General features: G+C 41.4%; 3 protein-coding genes across 5 annotated transcripts in view; 1 reads left to right on the plus strand and 2 right to left on the minus strand.

Moving 5' to 3' along the window:
- dnah12 (dynein, axonemal, heavy chain 12) overlaps positions 1-6,205 on the minus strand; it is a 36,122-nt gene extending 29,917 nt beyond the window's left edge. Inside the window, exons 1-17 of the mRNA XM_036947505.1 lie at positions 5,912-6,205; positions 5,366-5,574; positions 5,094-5,181; positions 4,913-4,939; positions 4,543-4,732; positions 3,420-3,489; positions 3,109-3,267; positions 2,801-2,996; positions 2,521-2,709; positions 2,215-2,368; positions 2,001-2,092; positions 1,720-1,898; positions 1,495-1,630; positions 960-1,085; positions 697-831; positions 419-612; positions 79-313 (exon numbers count right to left, since the gene is read on the minus strand). Coding sequence (XP_036803400.1) covers positions 79-313; positions 419-612; positions 697-831; positions 960-1,085; positions 1,495-1,630; positions 1,720-1,898; positions 2,001-2,092; positions 2,215-2,368; positions 2,521-2,709; positions 2,801-2,996; positions 3,109-3,267; positions 3,420-3,489; positions 4,543-4,732; positions 4,913-4,939; positions 5,094-5,181; positions 5,366-5,550 — 2,355 coding nt within the window. The 5' untranslated portion in view covers positions 5,551-5,574; positions 5,912-6,205. The remainder of the gene's footprint in view (positions 1-78; positions 314-418; positions 613-696; positions 832-959; positions 1,086-1,494; positions 1,631-1,719; positions 1,899-2,000; positions 2,093-2,214; positions 2,369-2,520; positions 2,710-2,800; positions 2,997-3,108; positions 3,268-3,419; positions 3,490-4,542; positions 4,733-4,912; positions 4,940-5,093; positions 5,182-5,365; positions 5,575-5,911) is intronic.
- Positions 6,206-6,476: 271 nt separating this feature from the next.
- Positions 6,477-12,807, minus strand: LOC110492509 (40S ribosomal protein S23). Of its 2 annotated transcripts, none has more exons than XM_021566895.2 (4): positions 12,638-12,807; positions 7,103-7,262; positions 6,888-7,008; positions 6,477-6,659 (listed from the first exon to the last, which is right to left on the minus strand). In XM_021566895.2, exons 1-4 carry the CDS (start codon positions 12,789-12,791, stop codon positions 6,513-6,515), a joined length of 582 nt encoding a protein of 193 aa, XP_021422570.1. In that variant the 5' UTR covers positions 12,792-12,807; the 3' UTR covers positions 6,477-6,512. The 2 variants fall into 2 exon arrangements, with proteins under 2 accessions (XP_021422570.1, XP_021422571.1); XM_021566896.2 differs by lacking the exon at positions 12,638-12,807 and adding an exon at positions 7,968-8,096.
- LOC110492506 (glucose-induced degradation protein 8-B homolog) lies at positions 8,008-10,766 on the plus strand. 2 transcript variants are annotated; one of them, XM_021566891.2, is made up of 5 exons: positions 8,008-8,142; positions 8,671-8,799; positions 8,891-9,087; positions 9,274-9,471; positions 9,835-10,238. In XM_021566891.2, the coding sequence occupies exons 2-5, from the start codon at positions 8,679-8,681 to the stop codon at positions 10,006-10,008; spliced, it is 690 nt and encodes a 229-aa protein (XP_021422566.1). In that variant the 5' UTR covers positions 8,008-8,142; positions 8,671-8,678; the 3' UTR covers positions 10,009-10,238. The 2 variants fall into 2 exon arrangements, with proteins under 2 accessions (XP_021422566.1, XP_036803399.1); XM_036947504.1 differs by lacking the exon at positions 8,008-8,142 and having other exon boundaries at positions 8,157-8,799; positions 9,835-10,766.
- Positions 12,808-17,592: the final 4,785 nt, after the last annotated feature.

Consider the following 17,592-nt stretch of genomic DNA (forward strand, 5'->3'; position numbering starts at 1 on the left):
ACATCCATTATAACCCCACAAACAACCCACCAACACTAAACAAAAGTTCCCACACGGTAATTGTTTCCACGTAGTTACCTTGAAGTCCTTGACCTGCTCCATGACTGTGGAACAGATGAGTGCAGTGGGGCGCTCCTGCTTCCCCGGGTCCTCCTCCCCGGGCCTCCTCTTCACCCCTCCTCCCGCCATCTGCTCTGCCTTCTTCTGCTTCTGCTGGAAGAACTTGAGCATCTTGTATATCTCCCTGAAGAACTCGTCCACCTCCACCTCCATGCTCTCTCCATTCAGGTCCAAGAAGGAGCCGTCCATCCACCTGAACATTTCAGACAGGGACATGAAGCAACTATACATTGTTTTCGGACCTACGGCATATGATATGACATGGAGCGAATGACAACAACCTAAACAGCCCACAGACCTCTTCTCAGTGCGCTGCCACTTCAGCACCAGGCCAAAGAGCTTCTGGTAGGGCTCGATGCTCTCCTTGATGACTTCCACCACGGGATAGGACGACAGGTCCCATTTGTACAGAGTCTCTTCTTTGTTGATGAAGTCGATGGCCTCCTCGGCATCCTGAAGCCTTTTCTGGACTGTCCTTACATCAGTCACATACTGATCAAAAGGTAAAGATCAGTCTAAATGGGCTGATATGTTAATCAACTTAACAGACACATTCCAGAGCGCTTGTGCTGTTACCTGCTGCATCATGTCCAGCTCGGAGCACTCTGCAAACTCCTCCATTCTGCGTCCCAGCTTCTCTAGCTCCAGCATCAGCCTCTCTCTACGGCACAGCAGCTCCTGCTCTCCTTTCTGCTTGGCCTTCAACATCACCTGGGGAAGGACGCAGCACAAGATTGTTCTTTCTTCATAAAGCAATAATGGTAGTGGAAGGGCTTAATTACCCCCTTCACTGACATGCAAAATGTTTTTCCTTTATCCAGAATGAAGGAGTATGTTACCTCATCATTGAGATCGAACACAGGGTATATCTTTTGTGGCCAGATGAGGACTGTAGAGTTCAACTCAAGGTCTTCTGGGTCAAAGATGTGGACGTCCAACAGGTAGTTCAGTCTGTGGTGGGTCTCCTGCCGGATGATAAAAGGGTACAGAGGCTCATGATGAGTCTCACACTGTTACACAGTAGTTGCACAGTAGTTACACAGTAGTTACACAGTAGTTACTGCAAGTCAATTAGCCTAGTGGTTAGAGCGTTGGACCTAGTAACCGGAAGGTTGCTGGATCGAATCCCAGAGCTGACAAGGTAAAAATCTTTTGTTCTGCCCGAGCAAGGCAGTTAACCCACTGTTCAACAGGCGACGAAGACATGGATGTCGATTAAGGCAGCCCCGCACACCTCTCTGATTCAGAGGGGTTGGGTTAAATGCAGAAGACACATTTCAGTTGAATGCATTCAGTTGGGCAAATGTCCCTTTCCCAATTATGCACTACATGAGTATTAAGACAGGATTAGGCCCTTGTTCATCAGCTACTTACCATTATTTTGGCATTGAGCTCCTCAATGCCCTTTGTCTTGGCATGACCAATGTAAGCTATCATGTCAGTCATGTCCTCCGTGGTCTCAGGAACCTTCAGGGCTTTCTCCTTGATGTTCTCAAACTCCTGGCAGATCCTTGGCAGAGGCACAGAGGAGGAAGATTTGCACTGAATATGACAATTGTTTACTGTATTTATAAATGGTGGATCAATCTGTGATCTTACTGCAGACTGTGCTCTCTGTGATTGGTGATTAGTTTCTCCAAGAGTATCTGAGCAAAGGTCTTAGCCGTCTTGGCCAGCCCTTGTTTCAGCTCCTCACAGTCCAGACGCACCATGGCAAAGTGGGCTATCGCCGGCAGACTGACAATCTCCTTAGACAGGACACAGAACTCTTCCACTTTCTGTGGAACAAGACACAGACACACATATTACATTCATACCATATACTACTCCAGATACAAAATGTGTAGCTATCAAACCTGACCTGTCTTGCTCTCCCTTACCTCAGTATAATCATCAAAAGAGTGTTCCTCCTCAACGAACCTGTCCACTATACCCTGTGCTGTCCCATTGACCAGCCAATCATAGTTGTCAACTGTAAAGAAGCAACAAGGGTTTAGGACAGATAAACCTTTACAATATTCACTTTCATTAAACCAAATAGCTGGGCTATTCAATTCTCTTGAATTGATATACATTAGAATGTTAGTTTCTCACCATAGTTCTGGAAGTGTTTATAAGGCTCCTCCAGGTTCTTACGTACGGCAGACCTTATGGTGGTCTGAGCCCATAGCAGGACATGGTCCGCCAGTCTGGCATCAATTACAGAGCTGTTGGCCTCAGCCAGCCAAGACTGGACCGTCTGGACTTTCTGTGAAGCCACATCAGATAGGAGTGATTTGTCACCAACAAGATGAAAAGCCAAATATGGACTATGATCAAATACGTATTTATTCACACTGATTATGAAGCATATTAATTTGTGTGACAAAGAATATCCTGACACACTCGTGAGATTCATACCTGCATGGTGTTGGTGATCAGGTTCAGAATTTCTAAAACAGATTCCTCAAGGTCCTGGAAGCTGGGATAGAATTCCATCTTCTCATCATCAAAAGTCAAATCCATGCGGAAGAGAGGCAACTGGTAGACATTGAGCGGATCGAATAAGCTGACAAAGTCTTCCACGCTTCTCTCCACTAAGGATCTTAACTGTGGAAAAACGCAACCAAAAACAGAACATCAAGATAAGCTGGACTTGCTCCTAAAAACACCAGTACTGATCAAAACCTCACCTTCTCACCTGGTTGGAGATAAGTGTGGAGACACAGTTGTAGAAAGAGTCCAGTTTCTCGGCTCTGACCCCCTGCAGCATGTCCTTGCTGGTCAGCAGGTGGATGACCTTGGGAAACCAGGTGTTCATGATGCGCTCCTCGATCCTCTCACACTCCACTGCCAATTTGTGCTTCAGGCTCTCGCAGGCTACAGGTCCCGTGGACCTTACCACAACACAAAATAATAATACATAATAAAAACATATGTGAAGACAGAAATTGAAGATAATCAGGTGTTTATTCTTATACTTGTGGTGCTGTGATAGAACAATTTTACCTGCAGTCAGTAAGATCAACCAATAGCAGATGTGAAAATGCACCATAGCCGATGTCCAGGATTATCCTCATCACTGGATGAAGAATGTGTAATTTCTCCTTTATCTCCTTGCGACTTCTCACAAAGCTGTCATGCCATGGTCTGGAGAAATCGAGAGCCCTGCAAATAAATATCAAGTATAATTGACAAAATATCATTCATCAAAAATTCAATCAATAAATGGCACATTATTTGCCACAATATGCCAATCCGTCTCTGTGGTGTATTGATTAGTTATGAACATGCTGGGTGTGTATTGTTGAGACACTCACTTTGCTGATGGAGTTCTATGTCTTGCCAGAACTGTCCCTTTCATCTGTGGTTTCTGGAGCACAGTACTCACTAAAGGGGACAGATTGTAAATACTAATGTGAGACACAATCTACGACATTATATGGCTAAAAACAAAATAATATAATGCTGCTATTCAAGGCGATATGGTCTACAAAACTCTATGGCTTCACCAGTGGCTATGTGTTTGTAAAACAATGGCAGAGATCACACCAAATGAATGTAAACATATTTTTTGAGGGCTAGTGATCTTGCAATTGCAAATAAATGTTTTTCATGTCAAAGCCTTCTTTCATCTTCATCCATATGACTCAGCTGACTGATACAGACAGAGTGTATTCTATAAATGACCAAAATGCTTTTAAATCAACACTTTTAGAGAGCAATGAACTAAAATGGTACCAACTGATAAACAAACCCGAAAGGAACAAACTGCGTACCTAGAATTCTTTGCTATTTTAAAGCAAATTTCCTGCAATTCTACACATTTTGCCATTGAGTGGAAATACATTTTTGCAGTTATAAAGCTAATTGCCTGCAATTCCAATATCAAAGCTCTTTTGCAAAATGTAGATGTAGATGTGGAGTGTGGCCCCTCTCAATATTGAGACACAAACACTCCCTTAGATAAATGTGTACAGTATGTACTTTTTGTAACCATGGTTCCATTGAAACAGAAGTTCATGTCTTGCTTTACTGTGGGCTATACAGTGACATTAGGGATGATATGTTATGTCAGCTTTCCAGACAAAATGATCATTTTAACAGTCTGGATGAAAATAATAAATTGTGTCAACTTTTATCAGGTAACAATGTAAATGCCTGCGGCAAAGCCTGCAACCTTATCTTTCAACTGAGATGTTTCTTTATAAGTGTCTACCTGTCCCTTTATTATACTGTATTTTTTTTATTTTTCTTTATGCATACATGTGTATGTATAGATGATGTAATGTAACATAGATTACGCCTGTACCATGTTTGACAATGATTGTCTTTTAGTGTCTCAAAACTCAATTAGAGTGATCCACAATGTGGTTTAAAAAAAATCTGTATTTGGAATTAGTATATAATTGTGGAGATAGAGGTAGACATGAATACACGCACCTGTGTGTTTGACCATCCCGCTGAGGAAGTTTTCGCTGACCTCCCTACATAGCTCCTGCAGCAGCTCGTCTCTCCCAGGGCCCACACGCAGCTGGGGAGGAATGCGGGTCAGCATGGCATCTAGCCACTGCTGCTGGATGGGCACCACAGGACTGCCCTCCACACACTCCTTCAGGAACATGTAGTTTAACTGCAGGTGTGGCCACAATGGAGCGACAGTGCGGAAATAGGAAAATAGGTTGATACTTATCATTTTGAACACAAATAACTAGGAACATAGTGTTTTGTTGGCATCTCACAAAAAAAAAAAAAAAGACACAATTGTCAGAGACCAGAAGGGACTTAACAAAACAAAAAGCAGCCAACTTACTCTACGCCTTCGGTCTTCACTGCTCATCTGTGAAATAAAAAGGTGATAACTTTGAGAAATTCTGACACGAGAATTACCTGCAGCGAAACTCAAAATGTATGCAGTAAATTGACATGCATTAGCATAACAGAGATAACAGAGATCCGCCTGAGAAACTCAATAAGAAAGCATTATATCTCACAGAAGGGGGGAACTCTGGCTCAGGGGACGTGGGAGCCACTGGTCTTAAATCCTTAGCGTTCTTGTATGCCTGCATTGCACTAGCAACCCTACAAGAGTAAAGAGCACAATGTGAATACTACAGCAACCAAAAACGACTTGCATTTGACTCAATGTAATTGAAACAGGGGATGACAATCATCATGTGTATTGTCATCCTAAATATCTCAGTACTATACCAGTTAAGTGAATGTATGGCTTGACATTTAATAACAAAAAGTTCAAGGGACATACAGGATCTTATGCAACTGCTGTTGCTGCTGTTTACTTCTCCTGTGCCTCAGCAGCTTCCTCTGCACAGTCATCTCGTCCTCTGCAGTCCCCTCCTGCAAATGTGTGCTTGGGATGGGTGGCAGGACAGAGTACTGGTTCAGGCCATCTCCCATGGGTGGCTTGAACACCCCTGCGGAGGAAGGCATCTCAGGGACTACTGAAGGAAGACACTAACAACATTGCAAAATCCTTAGCCTGTTGAACCATCAGTTAATATTGCATTTTAGTTGCAAACACAGCCAATGCATTTCCTCTGCCATAATTGTTTTATATTTTTTTTAAAGTCTAAAGTAACTTATTAAATCAATAAGCACTTGCCTTGCTTGCTTATGCTAATGTTAACAGTGTGCCTTCGAAGTTAAAATCGTTGGTGTGGCTAGCTAGCCATGCTAGTTTGAAGTATCTATGAGTTATTCCTTAAATGTACATTCATAACTATAGTCGAGTTTATTTCGAGTAAAATGTAAAAAAAAGTTGCAAGGTTTGCATGCAATGTGTATAACTTACCCCTGCTCTCTTTTGTTAATACTTGTTTGTAACTCCTGTCTATGCAGAATTCAGTTGCTTGAAAGTGGAGGAAAAACAAGTCCGTTGCTATAGAAACTGTAAACAACCATATGGATACCCCTGCTGGAGGCACAGCACACTGCTGCTGATTGCAGAATGCACATTTTCTCAATGTGTGGCATTATCTATCATGCATTTCAATTTATGCATGTGGAGACATTTAGGTGCATAATGAATAGTTTGCAACAATACCATTATCCCACCATGTGTTTGTTTGGTATGACTATTTTCTTTTTGATGTGTGCATTTCTGTAATTCTGGGCTCACGTGTAAAATACCTTGGTCTCATTATGACTCCGATAAAATAAAGGTTCAATAAAAAAAGTCACAAATTTAACCAAGCAACTAGTGTCTATCCAGTTCAGCTTCCTTTATACGTGTGTCTACTCAATTTAATGCAAAACTACAAAGCCTAAAGAAAATATTCAAGTCTAAGGCATATCATTTTAAAAAAATAAAAGATATCCCCATAAACACCTAGAAAAATGGACAGACAAATCTAAAATTATTTTCCACTTTTTATTGTTTGAGTATATACATTCTATGATCGAGGTCTTTCTTTCTTGCCTTTGTAAAGGGCTAGTAGTGAGACATTAGCTACTTTGACCACCTTGAAGCGGACACCAGGAATATCACCAACGGCGTGCCCCTTCCGACCAAATCCTGCCACCAACACCTCATCGTTTTCCTGATGGGAGAGGAAGAGGATTTTAAAACAGTGGTTGTGATGAAATGCCTGACAATTAACAATTATGTGCAGGTAGTCCACAGATGACAGAATCCAAAGATCAGATGGCCAATTTATAATAAAACAAAATCAAAAGTATATATGGATGATCTTGAGTAAATAAAATGTACCTTTGATGAGTAATGTGAAATAGAGAGCTGTGATGAGAAATAGAAAATAACTTCTTACCTCAATGAAGTTCAAACAGCCATCATTGGGGACGAAAGCTGTGATCTTCTTGCCATTTTTGATGAGTTGCACCCTGACACACTTCCTGATGGCAGAGTTGGGCTGCTTAGCTTCAACACCCCTAGACAGAAGGAGAGATGTTTTTGAGCTAGCTAAATTGTGGAGGCCAAAACATACAGTATGAAGTAATAGGCTAAATTACAGTGTTGTCTTACACTTTCTCAAGTACAATGCCTTTGGCATGAGATGCCCCTCCGAATGGGTTGGCCTTCAGGGCAGTGCCCAGGTGAGCCTTCTTATACTGCTTGTCATGCCATCTCTGCTCCCTGCGATGGTTACGCAGTTTCCTGGCTGTACGCAAACCCCGGCACTTGCCTGGAGAAAGGAGAGGCAAAATGGACAGTATGAAGGATTAGGCCAAATTACTGCCCTAGACTGACTGACAGCTAATACAATGATCAATGCATGCTTCTTCTACAGGTCATATCAGCGCCAATGTGGGAATTGGTTATGTTGAACAGCAGTGGTAGGTAGTGACTAGAATGGTTATGGATTTCATGGCTATGTGGCTAGAAGAAAACAATCGGATTGAGTTTAAAGATAGCAGGTGCTTGTATCAATATAATACACCACAAGTAAACATTTGAACCATATTTCCTCCGTCATGTACAATAAGTAAGGACGGGAATATCTAGTGGTCTGTGAATGTAAGGACTGCATCATTATCTGGCGTGCGCACAGCATCGCAGAGACGAGGAGGGAAAGCAGCTGCCAAGAAGAAGCCAGATAAGCCAACGAACACCCTACAACATGATGTATCCTACATGGACATTGAAGGGGAGTTTTGTTACGGTAGCTAGCTAGTTGACATCTCTAACCCACTAGATATCCATTTTCATATCAGAAATGTCTTTCTCACATGTGGCTGGTGCTGCCGACTTTTCGTACGTATAATACACGACAATCATTTCTACATGGTGTGATGACATAATATCATATTGTGACTACTGTCAAGACAGTTTTTGTGTGTTAGATCAATCAAATAAACGTATTATTTCAATGTGAATATTGGGGACTCACCCATTGCTTCAGCGTCTGGGTACTGAAAAAAAGCCACACGCACGATTCTTACCACATGACCCAGGCGTCATCGCAGTCTCTAACCAATCATTTTGGGGGAATCAATGAAATCCCGTGAGTTTTCCTGTGTGACGCTCTTGATTGCTACCGCTGAATAGTAGCAGCAAAATATCAGGTACAGTATTTAAAATAATATATTTGCTTTTCCAAAATACAGTTGACTCATACGAATAGATATGCACGTTACTAAACTGACCCTGTACATATTTATATATTGTACAAATTCTGTGAGGGCAAATAGATGGCGTTGTTTTGCTTGATAGCGGCTGAGTTTAAGGCTTCAATGTTGTGGTTTTCATTGAAGGCCGCAGTAACGTTATTGAGCTTCCGGCTTATACCAAATGACACTCACTTAGCTCTCCCCTACGTTATTTACGAATACTTTATTGGCGTTAAGATGACGTCCATGGCAATCTCATACAACAATTTTACAGCATGGTCGTTATTCTAAATTTTCTAACAATGCTTTCATGTGCTATATGATAAGGCATGTTAAACCTATAATAATTAAGTGTACTGTACAGCTGACACATCCACTATTTCAATCCATAGTAGTTAACTGCAGTGTTGAACATTCAGCCTTCGTTTTAGCCAAATTACAATGAACATGGCAATGATGGGGGGGGGGGCATGTTTTTTGTAGAACAATTCATGATGAGTTATAGTGAAAAGCCGGAGGATATAACAAGAGAAGAGTGGATGGAGAAGCTCAACAATGTCCACATTCAGAGGGCCGACATGAACAGGCTCATCATGAACTACTTGGTGACAGGTATAGTAACCATACAATGAAAAACCTGGTAACAGGTAGATGTTAGTTTTCCTGATCTAAACAGAGAATTGTATATCTTTGGTTTGAACAGAAGGGTTTAAGGAGGCAGCTGAGAAGTTCCGTATGGAGTCTGGGATTGAGCCCAGTGTGGACCTGGATTCTCTGGACGAGAGGATAAAGATCCGGGAGATGATCCTGAAGGGACAGATACAGGAGGCCATCGCACTCATCAACAGCATGCACCCAGAACTGCTTGACACTAACCGCTACCTGTACTTTCACCTACAGGTAAAAAGCAGATTGCCTCTCCCGTTATAATTCTTCTGTCAGTCTCATTTTGTTTGCCGTTTTCTTCATTCATTGCCATCTGTTCCTCTCACTATCCTTTTTGTCTCCTTATTCCCTCCACTGTTTTTTGTCCATATTCCTTTTCCTCCCCTGACCGTCCCTGTATACTGCTCTTACCCTCTGCAGCAGCAGCACCTGATTGAGTTGATCCGTCTGAGGGAGACTGAGGCAGCACTAGAGTTTGCTCAGTCCCAGCTGGCAGAGCAGGGGGAGGAGAGTAGAGAGTGTCTGACAGAGATGGAGAGAACCTTGGCCCTGCTGGCCTTCGACAACCCTGAGGAGTCACCCTTCGGAGACCTCCTCAACACAATGCAGAGGCAGAAGGTGTGTTTATTCTCACTTATCATAATCCAGAAATAGATAACGTGCATATTGCAAGTTTCTACTACTATTTCAGTATTTTGTCAGTACACAAACTTTGGTTTTGACTAGATGGGATAGTGGTTTTGTCAGATTTGACTTTTCATAGTAGTTTAGGAGAATTTATTCTGCAGGTTAGGATAATTAATGTAGCAGGTTAGGAGAATTAAGTTAAGGTTAGGAAAAGAGTTAGGGTTAGCTAAAATGCACAAAAATTCAACATTTTACATTATTTTGACAAAAGCTGTATCCCTTCTAGCCATAACTTTTGACCTAATAACTGATGCTGATTTAATATACCTCCTGTCCACTGTGTGCTTCCTGAAGGTGTGGAGTGAAGTGAACCAGTCTGTGCTGGACTACGAAAACAGAGAGTCAACGCCCAAACTGGCCAAGCTCCTCAAACTGCTCCTGTGGGCTCAGAACGAACTTGACCAAAAGAAAGTCAAGTACCCCAAAATGACAGACCTCAGCAAGGGCACGATCGAGGACCCAAAGTGAGAGGACACCAGGCTGTGTATGCTGGTGGAAACTAATTGGACTCCCCTCCTACCTATTTATACTCTGACAGAGACTGACTGAAACAATATGTTTTCTTTCTTTGTGTGGGTTGCTTTTTGGGAGACTTTGATAACATGGACTGTACAAACTATCCAGTTTGTATTTTAGTGACTTGCTGCCTGAAACTTCAATATCTGAAATATAAACCCTTGTATTTTAATGAAGTAAAATTATAAGACTTTTGTTTCATGTCTGCAATAGATAGTTGTATATGAACATTTCCTTTTTGCAGATTTCACAGTTACACTATTTTTTTTCTGTCTACTGGCAGGGAAAGTTAGCCATCTTTGCATATGGATGGTGTGTTAAAGCCTAAATTAGGCTCTTGGGACTATAACGTGTTAACCTATAAACAGAAATGAATGAGGTTGGGGTAGAACAATTGGTTCCCATTGCTGTGGTCCGCTGTCTCAATTACAGTACATTTTGTTTTTCTCAACAACAAAAAACATGCACATTTCAGTTTCTCATAAATTCTAGTGTAGGGGCCAAAGCTGGGTACTGACGGAATGCTTCTAAGCTGCCAGTACCCTGTAATGTTGTCAGGGTTTTGTTGCAACCTTAGCTTTCATCCTGTGTTATCTTGAACCAACAAGATAATAATGTGAATACATACAGAGACATAAATTTAGTTCATGTTGACAGTTTTGCAACTGGATTATTTACATTATGGAATAAAATACTATTTTGGAACACTTGATATGCTTAGGTTGTTCATTATATTTGCACCAAAAAATACGTGATGATATTGTGTTTTTCAGTCTCGTCAGTATGCCATTTAACCGATAGCTTACTTTCTCGGAGGGTGGAAAATGTAGTTTAGACACCAACGTGTGCAGGAATCTTACTTTTTTCATCTGATTGCAGGTTATTATATAACGGTGCCGACTGCCGATTCTTGGTAGTTGATACCTCATCCAGCCTAGGGCAGATGAACCAACTCTGTGAATACGTTATGCAGCATCACTGGCTGTCCTATGAGCAAGGATGACAACGCCAATCACATCGCAGCAGGGCAACGTCAAACATTAGTTGCGAAATTCAGGATGATTTGGCCATCATAGACTAACATTCTGTGGTATCCTATGCCTGGGACATTAGTTGTTTTTTCTCTCTTTTTGCTGTGCAATCCGATCGGGTATCATTCAGGGAAGAATATAATGTCTAGAATATTGCACAGTCATGGTGAAGCGCTAGAACCGGATAGCCATGCCGCGGGTAAAGAAGACTGGGAATTTTCACTCTGACCAAATTCATGCTGTTTTTTGAAAAGGACTGAGTCGCTTCTTTAATGCTGCTTCCGATGTAACCTACTGTTGGCAGGAAGAACTGCGTGGCTGAAAAAAATACTGACACGTGGATTTATCGTCAAACTCAAGGCGATCCGTCTCTAATCACCCGTGCACTTTTTATCACACGGCAGTAACATTATGGATTGGCCTACACGGTAATCGAAAGGAAATGATACATCGGTATCATCGCGAACATCGAACAAGCGTTTATTTTTGTCGACTTTCTTCACTCATTCCATAGCCTACTGCGCTGAATTGTAAAGTGCAGGAGACAGCAAATCAAATCGTATACCTCTTTCGTTGAATGGCAATTCTGCAAAAACATGGAAAGAACTCTAGTCCAGATTTGGTCTGCCTCAAAGAAAAAATCACAGACAAAACCGGGGTCGCTGGAGGTCATCAGAAGAAGTGGAGTGAACCGAATACGTATTGGCCAAGGTAAATTTACGACGATTTTCAGTAGCCAATCTCACGTTTTTCCCACAGTCTAGAAGTGTTCATTTCAACGTAAAACTACCATAATGAAATGACACACCCTTTCGTTATGTGTTTTTAACCACACATAATATAATAATATATGAGAGATTGTTAGTTCCTTATTTAGCAAATGCCATACAAGTTTGCAATGATTCCGGCTCCTCTATAGTTTACTGTAATGTGTTGGCATTGGCAAATTATATTTTCAGAAAATGTTTCTCTTCCTTGATTTCAGCAAACATAAAATCTACCACTCAAACACATGTAGCTTTGTTTTTGATACTTTGTTGCTACTTTTGAGTCCAAATTTAACACTGCTACGAGGGACATTCCCAAATAAATACTCGACTTTCTTATTAATCAGATGATGCCTGTCAACTGGTGGTCTCAAGATTATTTTAAAGCTAACTTTACTAAGCTGCACACACATAGCTTTGGGGAATTTAAAAGCTTCTAGGTCTAGGAAGTCTGATAGTCAGGCATTCATAGAATTTTATTAAAGGCATGATAGCCTAATCTTTGCTTTGACTTGCCAACTAAGAATTCAGTCAGATTCACTCAAATAATTATCATATAATGAGATTTAGGCCTAACCTATTTAACACAATTTAGCCCAGTCAAATTTAGACGTTTCAAGTTCTGTGAATATGCGTAGTTGGTTTAGTTTAAGTTCCAATTTGCCATTTACAAGAAACAATCAGAATAAATGCACAGATGTTGGTTTTACTGAGAATATCACACCTACTCTTACTCACACCCACACATATTGTCAATTACACACACCGAACACATTAATGTACCTCTCACACACATTCCTGTTTTCTGCTGGTCACACTTATGTCCTCTGTCCCCGCTATGCAGACCCCTGGCGCGGGTATGGACGGTGGTGCTACTGCTGGGGACCTGTCTGCTGTACTGTGCCCGCGTGGCCATGCCCATCTGTGCCGTTAGCATGGCGGAGAAGTTCAACTGGACCAAGAGGGATCAGGGCATGGTGCTGGGTAGCTTCTTCTGGGGTTACTGCTTCACACAGGTCCTCGGAGGCTACGTCAGCGACAGGTGGGCAACAAGAGGAGATGATTATACTTTATTGCCTGTTTGCACAACCTGCAGCTGCTCTCATTACATACAATATCTAGAATAAAAAGTATCCATTGCATTACATTTATTCACTTTTAAACACAGATGGACAATGGGGTCCTATGAGCCCTGAAATCTGAGAATTAAATAGCCTAAAACTTTGTCTGTTTTACACGTCTGTTTGGGATTTAAGTGAACAAAAAGAAGAGCAGTTGTTGGTAATATCAATTAAAAATCTATCTGCTTTATTACAATAATTCAGGGAGAACCCCTCCAGAGCAGAAGCAACCAAAAAATAATGTAACGGGCCTCTTGGAGACAGGCCCTTTATATTCTAATCAGACGGTACCAAATGTTCTCTAAACATCAAGCTGAGAGGCTGGTACGAAATCAAAGCAATATACAGTGACTTTGCTACAGAGTCACAGTGTTCATAATGTCATCAATACAATAATAATCAGTGTGTCCTGGCTCCTAGTAGTCTGAGGTACTGAGTGCTCTGGAGCAGGTTTTTATCAAGGATCTCTGTACTTTGCTCAGTTCATCTTTCCCTCGAACCTGACTAGTCTCCCAGTCCCTGCCGCTGAAAAACATCCCCACAGCATGATGCTGCCACCACCATGCTTCATCCACACGTGATGCTTGGCATTCAGAGTTCAATCTTGGTTTCAGTCTTGGTTTCATCAGACCAGACAAATCTTGTTTTTCATGGTTATGAGATTATTTTTTTACCTTTTGGCAAACTTCAATTGAGCTGTCATGTGCCTTTGACTGAGGAATGGCTTCCGTCTGGCTATTCTACCATAAAGGCCTGATTGGTGGAGTGCTGCAGAGATGGTTGTCCTTCTAGAATGTTCTCCCATCTCCACAGAGGAGCTCTGGAGCTCTGTCTGTGACCATCTGGTGCTTGGTCACATCCCTGACCTAGGCCCCTCTCCCCCGATTGCTCAGTTTGGCCGGGCGGCCAGTTCAAGAAAGAGTAGAAAGAGCATCATTCTTAAATGGAAGGAGGCCACTGTGTTCTTGGGGACCTTCAATGCTGCAGACATTTTTTTGGTACACTTCCCCATATCTGTGCCTCAACACAATCCTGTCTCAGAGCTCTAAGGACAATTCCTTCGACCTCATGGCTTGGTGTTTTCTCTAACATGCATTTTCAGCTGTGGGACCTTTTATATTGACACCTTTCCAAATCATGTCCAATCAATTTAATTTACCGCAGGTGGACTCCATTCAAGTTGTAGAAACATCTCAAGGATGATCAATGCAAACAGGATGCACCTCATAACACAGGGTCTGAATACTTATGTAAATAAGGTATTTTTGTTTTTAAAAATACATTTGCAAAAATTTCAAAACCTTTTTTGATTTCCTTATGTGGTATTGTGTGTAGATTGAGAATTTTTATTTAATTCATTTTAGAATAAGGCTGTAACGTAAAGTGGAAAAAGGGAAGGAGTCTGAATACTTTCTGTGTGTGTGTGTGTGATGTAGCTCCTTTAAATATTCCTATTACAATTTACATCTTACAGCTGCTCCATCAGGACAATACAGCCTATAAAACAAGGCATTTTATATGAATCATATTCACTTTAAAAACACCCTATTACAATGCTATTACCCATTGGCCCTAAAAGCAAAAGAACCAAGGGATGGTGATAGAATGTCATGGTAGAGAGATTCTACTGCACAAGCTGTAAGGCCCTCAAACTCTTCATTTTCATTGTTCCTCTCCTAATAAGGGACTGATTTAGACCCGAGACACCAGGTATGTGCAATTCATTATCAGGTAGAACAGAACCAGCAGGCTCCGGACCTCATAGGGTAAGAGTTGAATACCCCTGCTGTAGAGTATGAATGGAATGTCGTTTGGGGATATTTGAGGTTGAGAGGCTAAGAGTCATGAGTGGAATTTGAAGGGCAGTATGTGACTGTTAGTATGATAATGTCTCTGTTGTTTGAGGAGGACCCAGCACTTGTGCCGGTGTCTAGGTGGTGAAAAGGGTGCGGTTCTCTTGGTTACAGGAATGACGTTACTGGTTAGTTGTGTTTTCTTTGTATGCTGCTCCCATTCAAAGCGGATCAAATCATCCAGCCAGTACTTTCTTAATTACCCTGCCAAACAGTTGTTTCCTGGTTAGAAATATTAGTACCAAGACATGTAAATGGCCTATGGAGTGAAATATCGGTGTAAAACGTGTTCGGAAAATCATTCTCTCCATCTCTTCACATGGCAGGAGAAGCTCAGGGTCATGTCACATGTCAACAGAAATAATTAATCGGAGAGTTCCAAGTTCAGAAGCCTCTGCTTTCAACTCCACCCCCCAAAATCAATGAAGTGAAACAGTATTTTGACTAAACTCTACTAGAGCAGTGCATATTTGGTCTAAACACCTTTGGCAGAAACCTGAAGCTATTATCATATCACTAGTGATATCTGTTCAGTCCTTTCAGATGTTAGAGGAAGGAACCAGGAAATATGGAGCTATTCATTGGAATTATGAACTGGGTGGTTTGAGGCCTGAATTCTGATTGGCTGAAAGCCATGGTATATCAGACCGGGTATGACAAAATGTTTATTTTTACTGCTCTAATTACGTTGGTAACCAGTTTGTAATAGCAGTAACGCACCTCAGGGGTTTGTGGTATATTGGTCATATACCACTCCCCTTTGCCTTGTTGCTTAAAAGTAGCCTCCTTTTTCTTGTCTTCTTTTCTTAAATTGCATTGTTCTGACAACACAGGAGAGGTGAAAGCCTCTTGTTGGAAACAACTGGATAACCTGGTTTCATATACACTGAACCAAAATATAAACGCAACATGTAAAGTGTTGTTCCCATGTTTCATGAGCTGAAATAAAACATTCCAGAAATTTTCAATACGCACAAAAATCTAATTTCTCTCATATTTTGTGCACAAATTTGTTTATATCCCTGTCAGTGAGCATTTCTCCGTTGCCAAGATAATCCATCCATCTGACAGGTGTGGCATATCAAGAAGCTGATTTAAACAGCATGATCATTACACAGGTGCACCTTGTGCTGGTGACAATAAAAGGCTACTCTAAAACGTGCAGTTTTAATATACAGCACGATGCCACAGATGTCTCAAGTTTTGAGGGAGTGTGCAATTGGCATGCTGACTGCAGGAAGGTTCACCAGAGCTGTTGCAAGGGAAGTACATTTCTCTACCATAAGCCACCTCCAACGTCGTTTTAGAGAATTTGGCAGTACGTCCAACTGGCCTCACAACCGCAGACCACGTGTATGGTGCCGTATGGGTGAGCGGTTCGTTGATGTCAACATTTTGAAAAGAGTGCCCTATGGTGGCAGTGAGGTTATGTTATGGGCAGGCATAAGCTACGGACAAGGAACACAATTTAATTTTATCTATGGCAATTTGAATGCTCAAAAATACCGTAAAGAGATCCTGAGGCCCATTTTTTTTTCAGGTATCTGTGACCAACAGATGCATATCTGTATTCCCAGTCATGTGAAATCCATAGATTAGGGCCTAATTAATTTATTTCAATTGACTGATTTCCTTTAATGAACTGTAACTCAATCAAATAAATGACATCTTTGCATGTTGTGTTTTATATTTTTGTTTAGTGTTTGTCCATGTTTTTAAGAATAGTTCAAATGAAGAAAGGTAGATGAGGAAATACATGTTGCACTGTTGAGATGCATAGGCCTATACATATCTTCCCTCAAGGTTGAATTGTTATCATGGGGTTATAGTACTGTTATAGTACTATAGTACTGTCCCTTAGGTTGTATATCAAGAGTAACTGTCAACATTATCTTTGTTTCGTCACTCTCTTCCCCCCAGGGTTGAAGGAGGGGGTTAGTAGTGCAGTAGAAATGATAATGTTATATAACTCCATCACTTCACCTCAGGGTTGGAGGGGGTTAGTAGTGCAGTAGTAATGATAATGTTATATAACTCCATCTCTTCCCCTCAGGGTTGAAGGAGGGGGTTAGTAGTGCAGTAGTAATGATAATGTTATATAACTCCATCTCTTCCCCCCAGGGTTGAAGGAGGGGGTTAGTAGTGCAGTAGTAATGATAATGTTATATAACTCCATCTCTTCCCCTCAGGGTTGAAGGAGGGGGTTAGTAGTGCAGTAGTAATGATAATGTTATATAACTCCATCACTTCACCTCAGGGTTGGAGGGGGTTAGTAGTGCAGTAGTAATGATAATGTTATATAACTCCATCACTTCACCTCAGGGTTGGAGGGGGTTAGTAAGTGCAGTAGTAATGATAATGTTATATAACTCCATCACTTCACCTCAGGGTTGGAGGGGGTTAGTAGTGCAGTAGTAATGATAATGTTATAGAACTCCATCTCTTCCCCTCAGGGTTGAAGGAGGGGGTTAGTAGTGCAGTAGTAATGATAATGTTATATAACTCCATCTCTTCCCCTCAGGGTTGAAGGAGGGGGTTAGTAGTGCAGTAGTAATGATAATGTTATATAACTCCATCACTTCACCTCATGGTTGAAGGAGGGGGTTAGTAGTGCAGTAGTAATGATAATGTTATATAACTCCATCTCTTCCCCCCAGGGTTGAAGGAGGGGGTTAGTAGTGCAGTAGTAATGATAATGTTATATAACTCCATCACTTCACCTCAGGGTTGAAGGAGGGGGTTAGTAGTGCAGTAGTAATGATAA

This window comes from Oncorhynchus mykiss, chromosome 16 (assembly GCF_013265735.2).
Source record: "Oncorhynchus mykiss isolate Arlee chromosome 16, USDA_OmykA_1.1, whole genome shotgun sequence".
Lineage (NCBI taxonomy): Eukaryota > Metazoa > Chordata > Actinopteri > Salmoniformes > Salmonidae > Oncorhynchus > Oncorhynchus mykiss.